This window comes from Dipodomys merriami, unplaced genomic scaffold (genome assembly GCF_024711535.1).
Source record: "Dipodomys merriami isolate MVZ:Mamm:240054 unplaced genomic scaffold, mDipMer1.0.p SCAF_213, whole genome shotgun sequence".
Classification (NCBI taxonomy): domain Eukaryota; kingdom Metazoa; phylum Chordata; class Mammalia; order Rodentia; family Heteromyidae; genus Dipodomys; species Dipodomys merriami.
In genome coordinates, this window is record NW_027203527.1 from 1777501 (window position 1) to 1795647 (window position 18147).

An 18147-nucleotide genomic window follows, 5' to 3' on the forward strand; every position below is an offset into this window, starting at 1 on the left:
TGTTTATTTTAAATGCAAACGCTCTGGGGAAAAGTAAAGGGTAATTAAGTTAGCACTTTGGCATGACTAAGTTAGCTAGCCAGAGGTATTTATCAAGTCCTTAAGGAATATAATGGCTGACAGCAATTCCAAAGAGCTGCTCTGAGGGTCTTTTTAATATCATACGTAGAAGAGTTTATTACATCTAATAAAAAGAAAAATATTAAGCACCAGATATTTTTCCTTAAAACTGAGATGTATATATTTGGCTTCTAAAAGTTTATGTTTTAGCAATTTCTTTTTTTTTTTTTTTTTTTTTTTTTTGGGTCCGGTTGCGGCGCCTGAACTCTGGGCCTGGGTGCTGTCCCTCAGCTCTTCAGCTCAAGGCTAGCGCTCTACCACTTGAGCCACAGCACCACTTCCGGCTTTTTTCTTTTTGCTTATGTGGTGCTGAGGAATCGAACCCAGGGCCTCAGGCATGCAAGGCAAGCGCTTTACCACTGAGCCAACTTCCCAACCCCAATGTTTTAGCAATTTCTAAGTTAAGGAAAAAGATTATTTTCTACCCCTAGCTTTAGTTCTGTTTCTTTGAAGAACTCTGACCAACACTAAGTGGATATCACTGATCTCATAATCATTTTTTATCTGTGTGACAATTGTTTGACAAGGTTGATTATTCAATCCTGTAATTATTGTGGGCAGACTACTTCTTTGATTTTCTACTCTCTGAGATACAGGACTCTTAGTTTGACAGGTGTGATTCCAGGTTGAATCCTTTTTCCTTTTTTTCTTTCTTTCATTTTTATGCATATATGGAGGTGGAATCAATTGAAATGAACATCAGAGACAATCTGGAAAGAGTAATGAAGATACCCAGGCTTGCTTGATAAGCATGTAATAGAGAGGGAACAAGGTTAGCAAAGCTAGAACTCATGTGTTTGTGTATCTTTATTAGGTGGGTAACATTCTGTCTTGCCTCTTTGAGCACATGCCACTTGTCTGCCAAGTGCAGGTTGATTTTTCAAAACATAAGAACACCTTGACTATTGAGCTTATCATTAATGCTATTGATATCTTTTTTCCAACTCATTAATTGATTCTGATCTGATTTAATCCTTACAGTCTTAAATTGTTCTTTCTGCCCAGAAGGTGCAGTGGCTTAGGAATATTTTTGGAGAGGAATGGAATGAAAAGAGAGCTTTGGCCCTTAAGTAAAGACAGTTCTAATTCAAATGTTAAATACTATGTTAAAATTATTTTGAGATACTAGGGAGTGGAATGTCAGATAAGCTATTCAGCATTTAATAATGTTGAAACATTGTACAGATAGTATCATTTGTGTATATGAAATAATCTAAAAGGCAACCATCTGGATATTTAGAAATATTTTAAATTCTATGTAAATAAATTTGAGTACTTTGGTTGGAAAAAAAGATATGCTAAGCAAATACTATCAACAATATATCAAATGAGACACTGAATACTAGTGATTAATATTTCACTATAGTTCATATGAAACAGAATATTTCATGGAGAAGTAGCGCTATTGGAACTCATCTGGCTTTTTTTTTTTTTTTTTTTTTTTGGGTCCAGTCGTGGTGCCTGGGCACTGTCCCTCAGCTCTTCAGCTCAAGGCTAGCATTCTACCACTTGTGCCACAGTGCCACTTCTGGCTTTTTTCTTTTTGCTTATGTGGTCCTGAGGAATCGAACCCAGGCCTCAGACATGTAAGGCAAGTGCTCTACCACTGAGCCACCTTCCCAGCCCTCATCTGGCTTTTAGTTGTACCAATAATTCACAACTCAGCTAAAGAAACTGTCCTCAGATTGTAGACGGTTGTTATATTTCAGTTGAAGGTATTTAAGGGTTTGCTTCTTTTCTGGGTACCTCAATTTAATGTAACTAACCTCTTACATCGTACCCTCAAAAAATAAAGAAAACTACAGTTTAATGACCTGTTTAAAATACTGAGAGGCAGGAGAAAAATATCAAAAACATGGATAGTAATTTTGTCCCCTATGAAAGAGCTGGATGAAGTGCATTCTGCCATTTTGCTAATTAATAAAGGAATTACAACAACCACCATTTATATGCAGAGTCATTAGTTCTTGGGTGTTATTTTTGCCTATGCAGAAGGAAAGTCAGTTGACTTTATCTTTTATATTTACATTTCTGTAGGTATGGTCAAGTTCACAATTACCTTTCAACAGTAATAGTCACTGATTATCTTTAGTGAAACATGTAAATTCCTATTGAATTGATATTTGAATTGCATTGTGGTACATAAGTACACGCTACCTATAATATTAATGCTTGGGTTTATAGGTTTGCCTCTTATAATTCTCATTTCTCTGTTTTTTTGAGTTTTGTAATGCCTTCTTGGAAAATATAAACATATGGAAAATATATGATGACTTTAGGTATATAGAGATACATTAGGTATATGGGGATACATTGAAATAACTAATTGAAGATTATTGAGTTTCTCACAGAGCTTTATTTCTCTTGGGGGGTATTGTTATATGACTGTTAGTATGATGCTTTAAATGCTTGCAAATTCAGGCTGGTGGTTTTATTTTTAGTGTGTGTGTGTGTGTGTGTGTGTGTGTGTGTGTGTGTGTGTGTGTGTGTGTGTGTGTGGTGTGTGTGTGGTGTGTGTGTGTGTGTGTGTGTGTGTGTGTGTGTGTGTGTGTGTGTGTGTTGGCCCTGGAATTTGAACTCAGGGCCTGCGTGCTATCCCTAGGCTTTTTTGCTCAAGGCTAGTACTCTACCACTTGAGGCACAGCTCTGCTTCCAACGTTTTTGGTAGTTAATTGGAGCTAAGAGTCTCATAGACTTTCCTACCAGACTGGCTCTGAATTGTGGCCTTCAGGTCTCAGCCTCCTGAGTAGCTAGGATTACAGGCATGAGCCACCAATACTCAACTTTTTTTTAGGTAGTTTTTATTATTGATCATAGAAACAACTACAGAGGACCCCAAAAGAAATATTTTTTTCCTAGAGATTTTTAATATTGAAAATGTATTTAAAGCATGTATTTCTTTAAAAATGATGAAGGCCAATATGTTATGAAATCTTAGACTGGAAACATTTTACATTTAATGTTTTAACAAAGATAGCATAATTTCTAGTCCTTGGGGGAAATATTAGATCTTAGAAACTGATCAGAATGGCCCCTCAATATCACTATGGAGTGAAAGAATTTTCTTTTCCACTTAAGGTTTATAGGGAACGAAAAGAAACATACGTAAGTTAGACATGATAAAAATAAAAAACATTGTGGATCAGAGTACACTCTCAACAGGAGTACAAAGTCAGCCTATGGAATAGGAAAAGATATTGCAAATTGTGCCTTGATAAATGATGAATATCTACACTATATAAAGATTTCTTATAATGCAATGACAATAACCCAATAAAGATGAGCAAAGTATTTGAATAGCTATTTCACTAGAGATGATAGAGTAGACAGTTGATATACATAGGTATATGTTTCTAAGGAGAATGCCATTGAGAAAAAACTGTGTGCTCAAGATACAGTTTAATATTGTGCTGGGGATACTTGGTACATTTTTTTTCTGTAATGCTGCCCAGCATTTGATAAAGACAGGGTGTTCTTTCAACAAAAATAAAATTTTTACTTTATCATTTAAGTTAATCATGGGCACCATTTGATTTGAGGTATATTATTTTTAGGGAAGAGAAATGCATCAAGTCACACAATGATTTAAACATAACTCATGTTAACCTAATACCTCTCTGCCCTAACTGAGCTTTGTGATGCATGTGTAAGAAATAAATTTTTTTATTTTTAAAATTCTTTGGAGTTTATTTATTTTTGATTGTGCTTGTTCAACAAAAGTGTGATATGTCCACAAATAAGGAAGTTTACTGCATATAAACAATCAAGAAACACATGAAAAAATGTTCAACATCACTTACCATTAGGAAAGTGCAAAGTAAACCACATAGATACCTCATTTCACAGCCACTGCTATTATAAAAGGAAAATGGAAATAAGAAGTGTTGACAGACCAGACATTGTTGGCTCACTTCTGTAATCCTAGCTACTCAGGAGGTTGAGATCAGAGGATCATAGTTCAAAGCAATCCTGGACAGGAAAGTTGGTGAGACTCTTACCTCCAATTAACTACTAGAAAACTGGAAGTGGAACTATGGTTCAAAGTGGTAGAGCATTAGCCTTAAGCAAAAAAGAGCTCAGTGACAGTGCCCAAGCCTGAGTTCAAGCCCCACAACCAACAAAATCCTACTCATCCATCAGAAAAAAATGATATCGTACCATTCATAAGGAAATGGAAAGTCTTAGAAAAAGATTATATTAAGCAAAGTAACATAAGTTGCATATTTTCCCTCATTTATAACAATTAGAATGTGCCTATGAACCTACAAGTAAACACAATGGATGGTAAAAGACAAAAAATTAAACATGGACATGGTAAATTCACACAGTGAGACCAAAGGAGGACATTCTTTTCTTTATTGTCAAAGTGATATACAGAGGGATTAGTAAGTAATAATAAGTAATAGTAATAATAAGTAATAAATAGAAGATAATAAGTACATTTCTTTCTTCTTTTTTTTTTTTGTCGGTCGTGGGGCCTGAACTCTGGGTCTAGGCACTGTCCCTTAGTTCTTCAGCTCAAGGCTAGTGCCCTACCACTTGAACCAAAGCATTACTTATGGCTTTTTTCTGCTTATGTGGTGCTGAGGAATCGAACCCAGGGCCTCAAGCATGCGAGGCAAGCACTCTACCACTGAGCCAACTTCCTAGCCCCATAAGTACATTTCTTGTCAAACTTGTTACTCCTTCCCTCATTTTTCTCTTACTTTCCCTCCCTTATACCACCCTCCCAAAGTTGTACAGCTCATTTCCAACATATTGTCCTGTGTACATCACTGTTGTGCTGGTTCCCACCTTGTCCTTGGTTTCAGGATTCTGTTGTCCTCCTTGCCTTCCCTAATTCTAAATATATATATATATAATACCAAGGTACCAAAATCAAATAAAGTGACAACAGGGGATGTACCATAGGAGGAAGAACATACAAAAGAAACAAAAAAATGCCATAGTACATTCAAAATGACAACAAAGAAAAACCTCTAGTGTTCAAGTCTTGGAGTTCATTTCACTTAGCATCATCTTATATGGTCATATGTACATAGCTATTGAGCTATTCTGCTCATCTGCTAGGATTATCCTAGATGTATGCTAATATTTGCAAATAAGGGCAATGGAATTCTATGCTTCCATCAGAAAGAATGACATCACTCCATTCATAAGAAAATGGATTTTCTTGATCCATTCATCTACTGAGGTACATCTGGGTTGGTTCCATATATTAGCTATGATGAATAATGTTGCAATAAACATAGTTGTGCTGGTAGATTTAGTATGGCCTTGTTTGTGATCATTTGGGTAAATGCACAGAAGCGGGATTGCTGGGTCATAGGGGAACTCCATGTGTGGTCTTTTGAGGATCCTCCATACTTCTTTCCAGAGTGGCTGAACAAGTTTACACTCCCATCAACAGTGCAGTGGGGTTCCCTTTTGGCCACATTCCCTCCAGCATCTGTTGTTATTAGAGTTCTTGATTATAGCCATTCTAGCTGGGGTGAGGTGGAATCTCAAAGTTGTTTTGATTTGCATTTTTTTTATGGCCAGAGAAGTTGAACATTTCTTTGTGTGTCTATTGGCCATTCTTATTTCTTCTTCAGAGAAGTTTCTCTTTAAGTCTTTAGCCCACTTATTAATGTGGTAGTTGTTTCTTTGATGAGTTGTTGTTGGGGGATTTAATTTTTTGAGTACGAAGTATATTTTAGATATGAGGCCCTTGTCTGTTGTATGGCTAGTGAAGATCTTCTCCCAATCCATGGGCTTTCTATTGATCTTGCTAGCCATGTCCTTTGCCATGCAGAAGCTCTGCAGTTTCATGCAATCGCATTTGTCCAGCCTTTCTTTGATGTGTTGTGTTTCTGGGTCTTTATTAAGAAAATTTCAGCCTGTGCCAAGGAGCCCTAGAGCTTCTCCTGTTCTTTCTTGTAATGTTTTCAGGGTGTCTGCTTTTACTTCAAGGTCTTTGATTCATTTGGAGTTGATTCTGGTGCAGGGTGATATATAAGGATCTAACTTTAGTTTTCTACAGGTGTTTAACCAGTTTTTGCCAGCACCATTTACTGAAGAGACTGTCTTTCTTCCATCCTATTTTTTTGGCTCCCTTATTGAAGATCAGGTGGCTATAGGTGTGTGGGTTCATTTCTGGGTCTTCAGATCTATTCCATTGGTCCTTGGGTCTATTGTTGTGCCAGTACCAAGCTGTTTTGATTATTATGGCTTTGTAACAAACGGGGATATTCTTAGGAGAGGATCTCACTATGGCTCAATAGCTATAAGCATATAATCATAAAATGATACTTATCGAAATGAACTACAAGAAATGGAAGAAGTTTTTTATTTCCTTTTATTCCCCCTTTGTCGCCTTTTGATTTTTGTCTTATGTGTACGTTTATCTGTTTTGGGAAAGGTAAGGAGCGCAGAAATGGTGGGAACAAAAGGTGAACTAAAGCAGCAGTGATACTCATTATGTTGAAAATGAACTATTCAACTTGCATGTAGAGAGGGGAAAGAGGTTACAGTGTTCAAAAATAAATGTACTCATTAACTGACTAAGTAACTGTGATCTCTCTGTATATCACCTTTACAATAGAAGAAGTGTTGCCTAAGATGAGATGAATTTGATGTTTCACAGGTAAATAATATAGCCACTAGAAAGCAGCATGATCATTCTTCAAAAACCTAAACATAGACTATAATAATGTGTCAATTACATTTTTGAGTCTATCTATAAAAGAAGTAAAAGCAGGTACTCGAAGCAGTATTGTAGTGTCAGGTTCATACAGCATTATTCACAACCACCAAATAATAGTGGAAGAGATATAATTGTTCATTAACAATGGACTTACCTGAAATGGAAAATTATTCAGCCTTAAAAAAACACTGTAGCATGGAAAAACCTTGAAGACATTGTTCTAAGTAAAAAAAAAAAGTATAATGTGTTTCCTCCTATGTGATATTCATTGAGTAGTCAAATCCAGAGAGACTAAAAGTAGAACTGTGGTTGCCATGGATGAGGAAATGAATTTGGAGTTTTAGACTGGGAAGCAGAAAGAATGACACCCCCCATTTGTAAGGAAATGGAAAGACTTGGAAAAAATCATATTAAGTGAAAAATCATAGTAAGCAGGCCCAAAGAAACAGTTCTCATGATTTCTCTTATTTGAAATTATTAGTATACATCTATGATAATCTTAGCAGATGAGCAGAATAGCTCAATTGCTATGTACATTTAACCATGATGATGTTAAGCGAAATGAACTCCAAAACATGGACACAAAAGTTTTTTCTTTGTTGTTTTTAATGTACTATGTGATTTCTTGTTTCTTTTATGTGTTCTTCCCCCTATGGTTTATTCCTTGTTGTCACTGTATCTGATTTTGGTACCTTGGGTATTATATATACATTTATCTGAATTAGGGAAGGGAAAGAGAACAACAAAATGGTGAGACAAATGACAAGGGAGGAACCAATACAAGAGCGATACTCACAAGATGACGTTGGAAATGATCTGTACAACTTGAAGTGGGGGGGTGGAAGGAGGGAAAGTGGGAGAATAATGAGGGAATGGGTAATAAGTTCAACAGAAAAGGTACTTTTTACCTTACTTATGTAACTGTAACACCTCTGTACATCACCTTGACAACAAAAAAATTATATATTTTTTTAAAAAGCTTTAAAGATGAATGGAGGTGATGTTTGTACAAATTGTGTGTTACTTGATGCCATAGAACTGAATATAATCTGGTTAAGATGGTACATGTTATGTTGGTTCTGTCATAATAAAAAGAAGATAAGTTGGAAGACAGTGGCTCAAACTTATAATCCTAGCTACTCAGAAGGTTGAGATCTGAGGATAGCTATTTGAACCCAGTCTGGGCAAGGAAAGTCTATGAGACTCTTATTTCCAATTAACTACCAAAAAAAATACAAAAGTGGGCTATGGTTCAAGTTGTAGAATGCTAGCCTTGAGCAAAATTGCTCAGGGACAGCACCCAGACAGACAGACAGACAGACAGACAGACAGACAGACAGACAGACAGACAGACACACACACACACACACACACACACACACACACACACACACACGAAGCTAAAAAAGTATAATGTAAGAATTATCTTAAATATTAATATTTATCTTCTTATATTAAATTAATATTCATCAGTTGTAAAAGCTGTTTTTCTTCCTAGCAACATCAAGATGAAACAACACTAAATCAAGGTCTGCTACAGTAAGTATTTTAAATTTTGGCTCATCATATTATGATTATTTTTTGTTATTTTTCAAGTCTAAAATGAGTATTTTCTTAAGAGTTTTAGAGTTATTATATATAAACTAAATATTCCATAGATAAATAAATACATATTGTTTACAAACATCTAGATGCATTTTATAAGAAGAGTTCAATCAGATGAAGATTTCATTCTCTTAAATTTATATAAAAGCTGATTGTATAGTGTAGCGTAGGAATAGTAGAGTTTATTAAAATTAGCCTTATGCTAACTGTTATCCCTTAAGAGACTATTTTTAGGTTCTTTTTGAATAGTGGTTCTTGCTGGGAACAATGACTCAAGTCTGTTCTCTTAGCTACTTGGGAGGCAGAGATAGTAAAGCTCCCCTCTCAACCAATGGTTGGTGCACACTTGCCATTTCAAGTTACAGAGGAGACACAGTGGCTGGCACACTGTTCATACCTGTCCTTCCAGGGATGGAAGGAAGCATTGATTGGAGGATCACAGTGTAGGTGGAGCATAAAATGACATCTTATCTTGAAAATACCCATGCAAAAAGGGGCTGTCATAGTGTCTCACATGGTAGAACACTTTAGCGAACGTGAAGCTCTGACTTTAAGCCCCCTTACCACTAAAAATTAAATTAAACCATTGGTTCTCTATGTTTGCTTTATGGACTTCCTGGGAATTTCTGAGATTCATTGAGAGAGTGTGAGGTCAAAATCTGAGATTCATTAACAAAGTGAAGTAAAAAAATTATTTTTGCCAATCCTGGGGCTAGAACTAGGGGCTTGGGTGCTGTCCCTAAGCTTCTTCGTGTTCAAAGCTAGCGCTCTGCCACTTAATTCTCAGCACCACTTCCAGTTTTTATCTGAGTAGTTTGTTGGAGGCAAAAGTCTCACTGGACTTTCCTGCCTGGGTTGGCTTTGAACCACGATTTTCAAATCTCAGCCTCCTGAGTAGCTAGGATTACAAGCATGAGCCACCAGTGCCCAGCTTCAAAATCCTTTTTATAGCAATGCTAAATAACCTTTTTTTTTTTTTTTTGGCTCTTTCATGGTATTTACTGGCAACGTAAGGGTAGCAAAAATGCTAGAGCCTTACTAGGAATCATGTTAGTAGTCCACACAATATTAGTAGCTATCCTATTTTGTTGTATTTTTTTTTGTTTTTACTGCTGTATTCTACCCATTTAAAAAATAAGCTAAAAAAATAAGCTAGTTTTATCTAAGATTGTTTTGATGAAGTAGAAAAGTTACAGTTTGGTTTTTTTAAATAAATATCTACTTTTGAGTGTTTAACAGTCTGTGGTAAAGTGAAAAGTATGTTTAAAGCATTTATATGGATATATATACTGAAGTATGAAGTAGTCTGGAGGAAAGCAGGAGGGTACCTTTTTGGTAAGCATTGTTAAGTAAAATAATTTCACTTTTTTAAACAAAAGAATAAGTTTGTTATATGGCAGAATTTTTCTTGAAAATGAGTAAAGCAAGCTTGTCAGTTTAAAGAAAATAGCTGATAGTAATGTTGCCAATGAAAAATTCAAGCTTTCACATTAGAATTTTGGAAAACTGATTTCATCCCTCTACCATATTCTCTGCCTCCTTCCCTCTAGGAAATAGGATCCACAGTAATTTTTAAGAGTGTCAAGGAATTCAAAGATTAAAAAATTGAGAACTCTTATTGTAAAATAATACTTGCAAGATTTCTGGAAGATGGAATAGCAACAGGGAATTCTTCTAGCTCTTTTTGACCAAACAGAGATTTAGGATCCTAACACACACACACACTTCACCTCAAGAGAACAACAACAAAGAAACTATAAACAGAATCACAAGAATGAAGAAGAATTTATACCTGACACACACAAGGACAGAACATTGCAAAGTGTCTCTCCCCCCCCCCATTCCCTCATCCCACACCTGCAGAGTGACTAAGCTGTGATAGTGGCCTCAGCGGCCATACTGTGACCCTGACCAGTGCAGACAGCAGCACACCTGAAGATCCAGAGTTACTGATCAGGAACATGAGACCACCACATCCAGATGCAGAAAACTTTCACCACAGCACTGCTGGTCAGCTCAAAACCAACACCAGGATCCAGGAGTACTCCACAGTACTTCAGCTGGACCCTTTCCCTTCCTCCTGAGAAGGGACACCTACTCAAAGAGGGAAAAGAGGCTGGAGCCCTTTCTCCCACCACTTTTGCTTCTTGCCCAAGACTCCTGGGAATTAACCCTGAATCTGGTCCAGAAAACTATAACTACCAGCAGCCTCTGGGGCCAGTATTTGTTTGGGATTGGGCCCTGCGTTCCCTGAATCTGTGGCTAATGGTAGAAAAAAAACAAAAAAACACCTGATCTGCTGAAAGTCAAAGGGGACAATATCCCTGCTCTTTCCAAGGCTCATACCTGATCCAGAGACTGGAGCACAATTCCCCTTGGGAATACACATCCCTTGGGAAGTAGACACCAGTCCAGGATTAAGGTGGGGACCATTTCCCTATACCAGCACAGCCCTGCTGGAACCCAACCCCTTCCAGGCTTACACTTGGGTCCAGAGATTGGACAGCAGCTCACCACTGCATGGGAAGTAGACATCAGTTCAGGACTTGAGTGGGGACAACCTCCCCATACCTCACAGAGGGAATTTTCCCCTTCCAGGGCTTACATGAGGTCTGGAATGCTGCTTCCTGTCCCTTAGGAAGTAGGTGCCAGTCCAGGACTTGGCCAGGAGGACCTCTCCACTAGCAGGAATCTTCCTACAAAGAAAAAGATCTGGGCCAGGACACTAGACTGAGGGGCACCACGTAACATTAACCAGCCACTGGACTTAAACCCAGGTTGGAATACCATACAGTCTCACCCACCCCAGAGCCAGGACCCATTATACTGTTTGTACCACCCTGAGCGGAAAGCTGCCAAATGCAAACTCCAACGGAGATTTATCCATTGAATCACACCCTACCACTACTGAATTTAATACATAATCTGAATGACTCTGACATACCTGAACCCAAATGCATGAATCACAAGAAAGATTACAAAATTCATGAACAATCAAGACCAGATGCCAGATTAAAAAGCCAACAACAGTCCAGGGAAGGACTTTAGTGAGTGAAGAAATGAAGGACAAAGGACTATTAAAGCAAGGATGAGAGAATTAGCCAATGAAATAAAAAGGGATATCCCAAAACAAATAGAAGAATACAAGGAAGAAATGGCCAAGAACATACAGGTTGCCCAAAAAGATATGGAAAGAAAGACAGAAAGGAAGATATGCTATACACCTCATTAAAAGACGAAATTAACACCCTGAGAAATGACATCAACAAAGATCTTGGAAGCATGAAAGGCTCAATTTCCCTATTGCAAACTACAGTTGAAAGAATAGACAATAGAGTAAGTGAAATTGAAAATAGAGTATCAGGAGTTGAGGATAAACCAGAGGAATTAAAACAAAAATCAAAGGCGTAGAAAAAAACAAAACATTCAAAGGGAAATCCAAGACTTGGCAGATTTGGGCTGGGAAGGTGGCTCAGTGGTAGAGTGCTTACCTTGCATGAATGAGGACCTGGATTCGATTCCTCAGTGCCACATGAGCAGAAAAAGTTGGAAGTGGCACTGTGGCTCAAGTGGTAGAGCGCTAACCTTGAGTTGAAGAGCTGAGGGACAGCACCCAGGCCCAGAGTTCAGGCCCCACAACTGACAAAAAAAAAAAAATCCTCTCTCCAAGATTTTGGAGATTCAGCCAAAAGATCAAATCTATGCTAGTCAGGGTGGATGGGGGAGAAGAATTCAAAACTAAAGCCATTGAAAATCTATTGAACAAAATAAGACAATATTGGGTGCGTTCAGGGAAAATGGTGAGACAAAGTAAAAAGGGTGAACCAAAGCAACAGTGATACTTACAAGACACTATGTTGGAAATGAACTTTACAACTGGGGAGGAGAGGGGAATCAGGGAGGGAAAGTGGGAGAAAATGAGGGAGAGGGTAATAAACTTATAGTAGATAGGATCCATGCAGAAATACTTCAAGACACATTATAGTGAAAACTCTGGACTTAAAAAACAAAGAATTAATTTTAAATGCAGCAAATTCAAATAAATAACTATATTGTAACAGAAAGGTCAGAATCACTACCAAATCACTCCAAGATATGGAAACGAGGGATCTCTTATTTACTTTTTACTGTATGTATTTGGGAGGGGCGCTAAGCACTTGAGGGAAAAGTATCAAAAACTGCAGCAATGGAGCTTGCTAGGCACTAATGACAGTGAGCTATAAAACTCGTGGAGATCTTGCTAGCTATGTTCTTTGCCATGTAGAAGCTCTGCTATTTCATGCAATCCCATTTGTCCAACCTTTCTTTGATTTGTTGTGTTTCTGGGTCTCTATTAAGAAAATTTTTGCCTGTGCCAAGGAGACCTAGGGTTTCTTCTGTTCCATCCTGTAATGTTTTCAGAGTGTCTGCTTTGACTCTGAAGTCTTTGATCCATTTGGAGTTGATTCTGGTGCAGGGTAATATATAAGGATCTAGCTTCAGTTTTCTACAAGTGATTAACCAGTTTTGCCAGCACCGTTTACTGAAGAGGCTGTCTTTCTTCCATTCTATTTTTTTAGCTCCCCTATCGAAGATTAGATGGCTGTATGTCTGTAGGTTCATTTCTGGGTTTCCAGTTCTAGTCCATTGGTCCTGAGGTCTGTTCTTGTGCCAGTACCAAGCTGTTTTGATTACTATGGCTTTGTAGTACAGTTTGAAATTTGGTATTGATATTCCTCCAGCACTGTTCTTTTTGTTAAGGATTGTTTTTGCTGTTTGGGGTCTTTTATTGTTCCATATGAAAGCCAACGGATTGGGAGATCTTCACTAGCCATACAATGGACAAGGGTCTCGTATCTAAAATATACCTGGAACTCAAAAAATTAAATCCCCCAACGACAAATCCTCAAAGAAACAACTGCCCAATAAATAAGTGGGCGAAAGACTTAAAGAGAAACTTCTCAGAAGGGGAAAGAAGGAGGGCCAATAGACACATGAAGAAATGCTCAACCTCTCTAGCCATAAAAGAAATGCAAATCAAAACAACATTGAGATACCACCTCACCCCAGTTAGAATAGCTATAATCAAGAACTCTAATAACAACAGATGCTAGAGGGGATGTGGACAGAAGGGAACCCCACTGCATTGTTGGTGGGAGTGTAAACTTGTTCAACCACTCTGGAAAGCAGTATGGAGGTTCCTCAAAAGACTCCACATAGAGCTCCCCTATGATCCATCAATCCCACTTTTGGGCATTTGCCCGAATGATCACAAACAAGACCATACTAAAGCTACCAGTACAACTATATTTATTGCACCATTATTTACCATACCTAAGATATAGAACCAACCCAGATGTACCTCAGTAGATGAATGGATCAAGAAAATGTGGTATATATACACAATGGAATTCTATGCCTCCATCAGAAAGAATGACATTGCCCCATTTGTTAGGAAATGGAAAGACTTGGAAGAAATTATATTAAGTGAAGTAAGCCAGGCCCAAAGAAACATAGGTCCCATGGTTTCCCTTATTTGCAATAACTAGTATATGTCTGAGATAAGCAGAAAAGGTCAGATAAGTTGATGGTAGGTGAAAGGAACCCCAAGATAAGTATTCAAATGTGTTTTCTTTCATGCGATTATTTCTAACATACGTATAAGATGATTTCTTTGTTGCTTTGTATGTCCCTCCCCCACGGTATAACCCCTGTGTTCATTGTATTTGGTGTTAGTATAATTTGTGGAGGGGAAGGGCAAAAACAAATCGTTTAAATAGGGATACAGGTGGACCCGTTGCAACAATGAGATGTACAAGTTGTTATGTCAAAAAACGAACTTTACAACTTTGGCGGGGGTGAGGGGGGAGGGGGGTTGATAAGGGCAAACAAAGGAGGAGGCAAATTACTTTGCCCATGTAATTGTAACCCCTCGGTACAGTATTTTCACAATAAAACAAAAAACAAAAAAAACTTGTGGAGACAAGAAGGAGGGTCTGGGAGGCAGGGAGGGAATGGAAGACAATGTATGAAAGGAAATATATTCATTACTTGACACATAACTGTAATCCCTCTGTACATTACCTTTGTAATAACAATAAAGTAAATAATAAGTAAAAAAAAAACTACTCCTAATTTTTTTTTTGTCAGTCATGGGACTTGAACTCTGGGCCTGAGCACTGTCCCTCAGCTCTTCAGCTCAAGGTTAGCACCTCTACCACTTGAGCCACAGAGCCACTTCCAGTTTTCTGGTGGTTTATTGGAGATAAGAGTTTCACGGCTTTTCCTGCCTGGGCTGACTTCGAACCAGATCCTCAGATCTCAGCTTCCTGAGTAGCTAGGATTACAGGTGTGAGCCACTGGCACCCAGCCCCAAATTTTTATACTTAGTGTTATAAATTCATTTACAGAAATGGGAAAAAAAGACTAAGGAAGATGAATATGTCATAATTCTACTGCCCAAAGTACTATAGTTAACATTTTTGACATCTTATTTTGTATATGTATATGTGTATGTATATATGTGCTTTTAAATTTGGTTTTCTTCATGCTTTCTGTAGAATTGGAATCATATTGCAGATAGTTTTGTACATTGTTTTTAAAAATTCAAGTAACAATATCTTGTAATTATTTTCTCCTATTTTTAATGCATTTAAGCATATGAATTTTAATGACCTTATAGTGTTTCATTGTATGACCCACTGTAGTATAATTTGTTTAATCATTCATCTATGATTAGACAATGGACATTTATACTATTTGCAGCCTTGCCTAATATAAATAAAATTTTCTTTCTGGTCCTGGGGCTTGAACTCTGGGTCTGGGCACTGTACCTGATCTTCTTTTGCTCAAAGCTAGCTCTCTACTGCTTGAGCCACACACCACTTTTGGCTTTTTCTGAGTAGTTTATTGGAGGTAAGAGTCTCATGGAAGCTGGGCACTGGTGGCTCACGCCTGTAATTCTAGCTACTCAGGAGGCTGAGATCTGAGGATTGTAATTCAAAGCCAGCTGCTTTTAGATGTAAATGTAATTTAGCTTGCTTATATTCTTTTTTTTTTTTTTTTTTTTTTGGGTCAGGTCATGGGGCCTGAACTCTGGCCTCAGCTCTTCAGCTCAAGGCTAGCGCTCTATCACTTGAGCCACAGTGCCACTTCTGGCTTTTTTCTTTTTGCTTATGTGGTGCTGAGGAATCGAACCCAGGGCCTCAGGCATGCAAGGCAAGCGCTCTACCACTGAGCCACCTTCCCAGTCCCTTTGTTTATATTCTTAAATTCACTGATTTTTTTCAACTCACTTCATTTTGCCATCATTTGAAATATAAATGTTAATAAACTGGTAATAACTCCAAAAATAATTGGAATGATGTAGCAAAAATGAACTATATTTGGAAAGCTTTTTCGGTGACAAATGGAATGTAAATTATATTTGAATGAAGAACAATCTTTCCATTTAAAAGCTTATTTTTTTAATTAATTAATTGACTTTTTTAGGATTAGAAAACATTTACCAGTGTCCAATCTGTCATTTTTCCAGTCTGGGCTTTCATTGTACCACCAGAACATTGGAGGTAAGTTTTCATGAGTAGAAATATATGGAAAATTTGTCTTTGTCTAACAATATAAGACTTGTATATGGATTTATTTACAACTAGGTTGGTTGGTCTGTTAAACATTCTAAAATAGGAAATCAGTGTTGCTGTTGACCTTGAATCATTCTGCACAGAGTTGCCCATGGGAGAATATGTTGCAGTAAGTATGTGCTGTTTCAAATGTCTAACCTTTTACTCAGGATTTTTAGAGCTAAAATATGAACAAGTTTGTTTTCTCTTTTCATGCTGTCACTAATAAGTATGTCTTGCCTTTCTTGTCTGGCAGTAACATGGACCAGTTTTACTTAGTTCTAGCTAAATTTTGAGGTGTCTTTACTTGCTCTTGCTCCTCAAAAGTGAATATTACATGTTCTGTCTCCATGTAGTAAGATAGTATAGTAGTCAATGAAACCTTGTATTGTAAAGAACAGTCATGAGTATAGATGAAAAATTGTCAAGTTAAACTCCTAAAGCTCTGTTTACAAAAGATAGGATATTTTTATCTATCACTATCTAAGTTCAGAAAGAAGAAAAGAGATAACTATAAGTAAATTAATTTATCTTGGAAAAGGTGAGTTGTACCAAGAAAAAGAAGGACCAACAATGAAATGAAATCATGTAAGAAGTAACATCTAACTATGTTTCAATATAACAAAGAAGTGATATCCAACCAAGAAGACTTAACTAGAGTCTAGATCCCTCACCTCTTAGTTAATAAAAATGTTAACGGAAGGTATAAGTTTGCAATAATACTAACAGAACAGGTTACTATATAATAAAAAAAGACTAAAGCTTGTCAAATAAAGCTTAAAGATGGCATTCTAGGGTAAAATAATAAGTTACAAAAATTAACCTTTGCAATGTTTAAGATATTCTAAGTAAAATTAGCTGATTGGCTCCACCTTCTGTTTGATCTGATATTTGTTGACCTGGGACATCCTGAATGAATAGAATGGGTTGTTTTCTTCTATCTTCATGGCAGATTCAGTCATCAGGGAAAACTTGATAATATAGTAGTAAAGCATTTTTCTCCTGGGGGTGCTCTTTGAAGGATTTTGAGCTCTCTGAAGCCACATATGTCTTGTGCTTTAAAAGTTAGGTGATTTGAAGATATCCTTCCTTCCTTCTTTCCTCCTCCTCCTCCTCTTTCTTCTTTTTCTTCCTCCTCCTTTCTTCTTCCTTCTTCCTTTCTCCTCTTTCTCCTCCTCCTCCTTTTTATCATCATCTTCTTCATCTTCTTTGTCTTCTTTTGTGCCAGTCTTGGTGCTTGAACTTATGCTTGGATACTGGACCTGAGTTTTTGTGTTCAAGCTAGCACTCTAGTATTTGAGAGCTCTACTTCCAGATTTTTGGTGGTAATTGGAGATAAGAGTCTCACAGACTTTCCTGCCTTAGCTTCCTTTGAATCACAGTCCTCAGATCTCAGCCTCCTGGGTAGCTAGCGTTACAGGCATGTGCCATATAAAATATATTTAAGTAATTGGAACATTGTATAATTTTATTTGTTACATAATACTTCTGTATCAATAAATTGATATACTTAACAAATACGTGATATGTCATTTGAATTGTCTAAGGGAATTCAAGTTATGTTATTGTAAAATGCTAATTAGGAATTTTTAGTATTTTAATAAAAGTAGAATAAAGGCATATTGTTCTCTTTTAGGACCTGAAGCTGAAAATACTGAAATTTTGCTATGCCCAGAAAAGGTTTGTAGCTATATAGCAATATAGGTCTTAGACTTCAAGTTTAAAAAAAATGTGCTTTAAGTTCAAGTCCCAAGCACATATAGACCCACTCCTAGGAGGTGATGTGATCAAAACACTTTAGTTAGAAACTTATTCTTGTCTGAAATCTTGCTCCTACATATATTTTTTATATTTAGAGTAGTACTTTCTGTATCTCTATTTCTTACATCTTCTTTATCTAGAAAAATGTGTTACTTACTACACTTTTTGTACAGATGATGTGGTAAAATACCTTATATTTGGTTTGTCTATTACCCTGTTTTTAAAAAATATGTTTCAGGGGAGATAGGCTTTTTTCATTTTCTAGTTGCTAATCTGTATCAAGTAGTTACTTTTTCTTTGCTTTCTACTTGGTACTCACGCTGTCCTTAGGGACAGTAAGCAGTCAGGGACCTTTCTAGACCAGCCTACCATATATGA

The 18147-nt window shown here is 37.1% G+C and overlaps 1 protein-coding gene across 3 annotated transcripts in view; it reads left to right on the forward strand.

Moving 5' to 3' along the window:
* Nucleotides 1–18147, forward strand: part of LOC138834389 (ankyrin repeat domain-containing protein 31-like) — a 110208-nt gene that overhangs the window by 13883 nt on the left and 78178 nt on the right. For all 3 annotated transcript variants that reach the window (XM_070033022.1, XM_070033023.1, XM_070033024.1), the window contains exons 4-6: nt 8304–8344; nt 15881–15957; nt 17645–17688. In XM_070033022.1, the coding sequence (XP_069889123.1) occupies nt 8304–8344; nt 15881–15957; nt 17645–17688 (162 nt within the window). The remainder of the gene's footprint in view (nt 1–8303; nt 8345–15880; nt 15958–17644; nt 17689–18147) is intronic.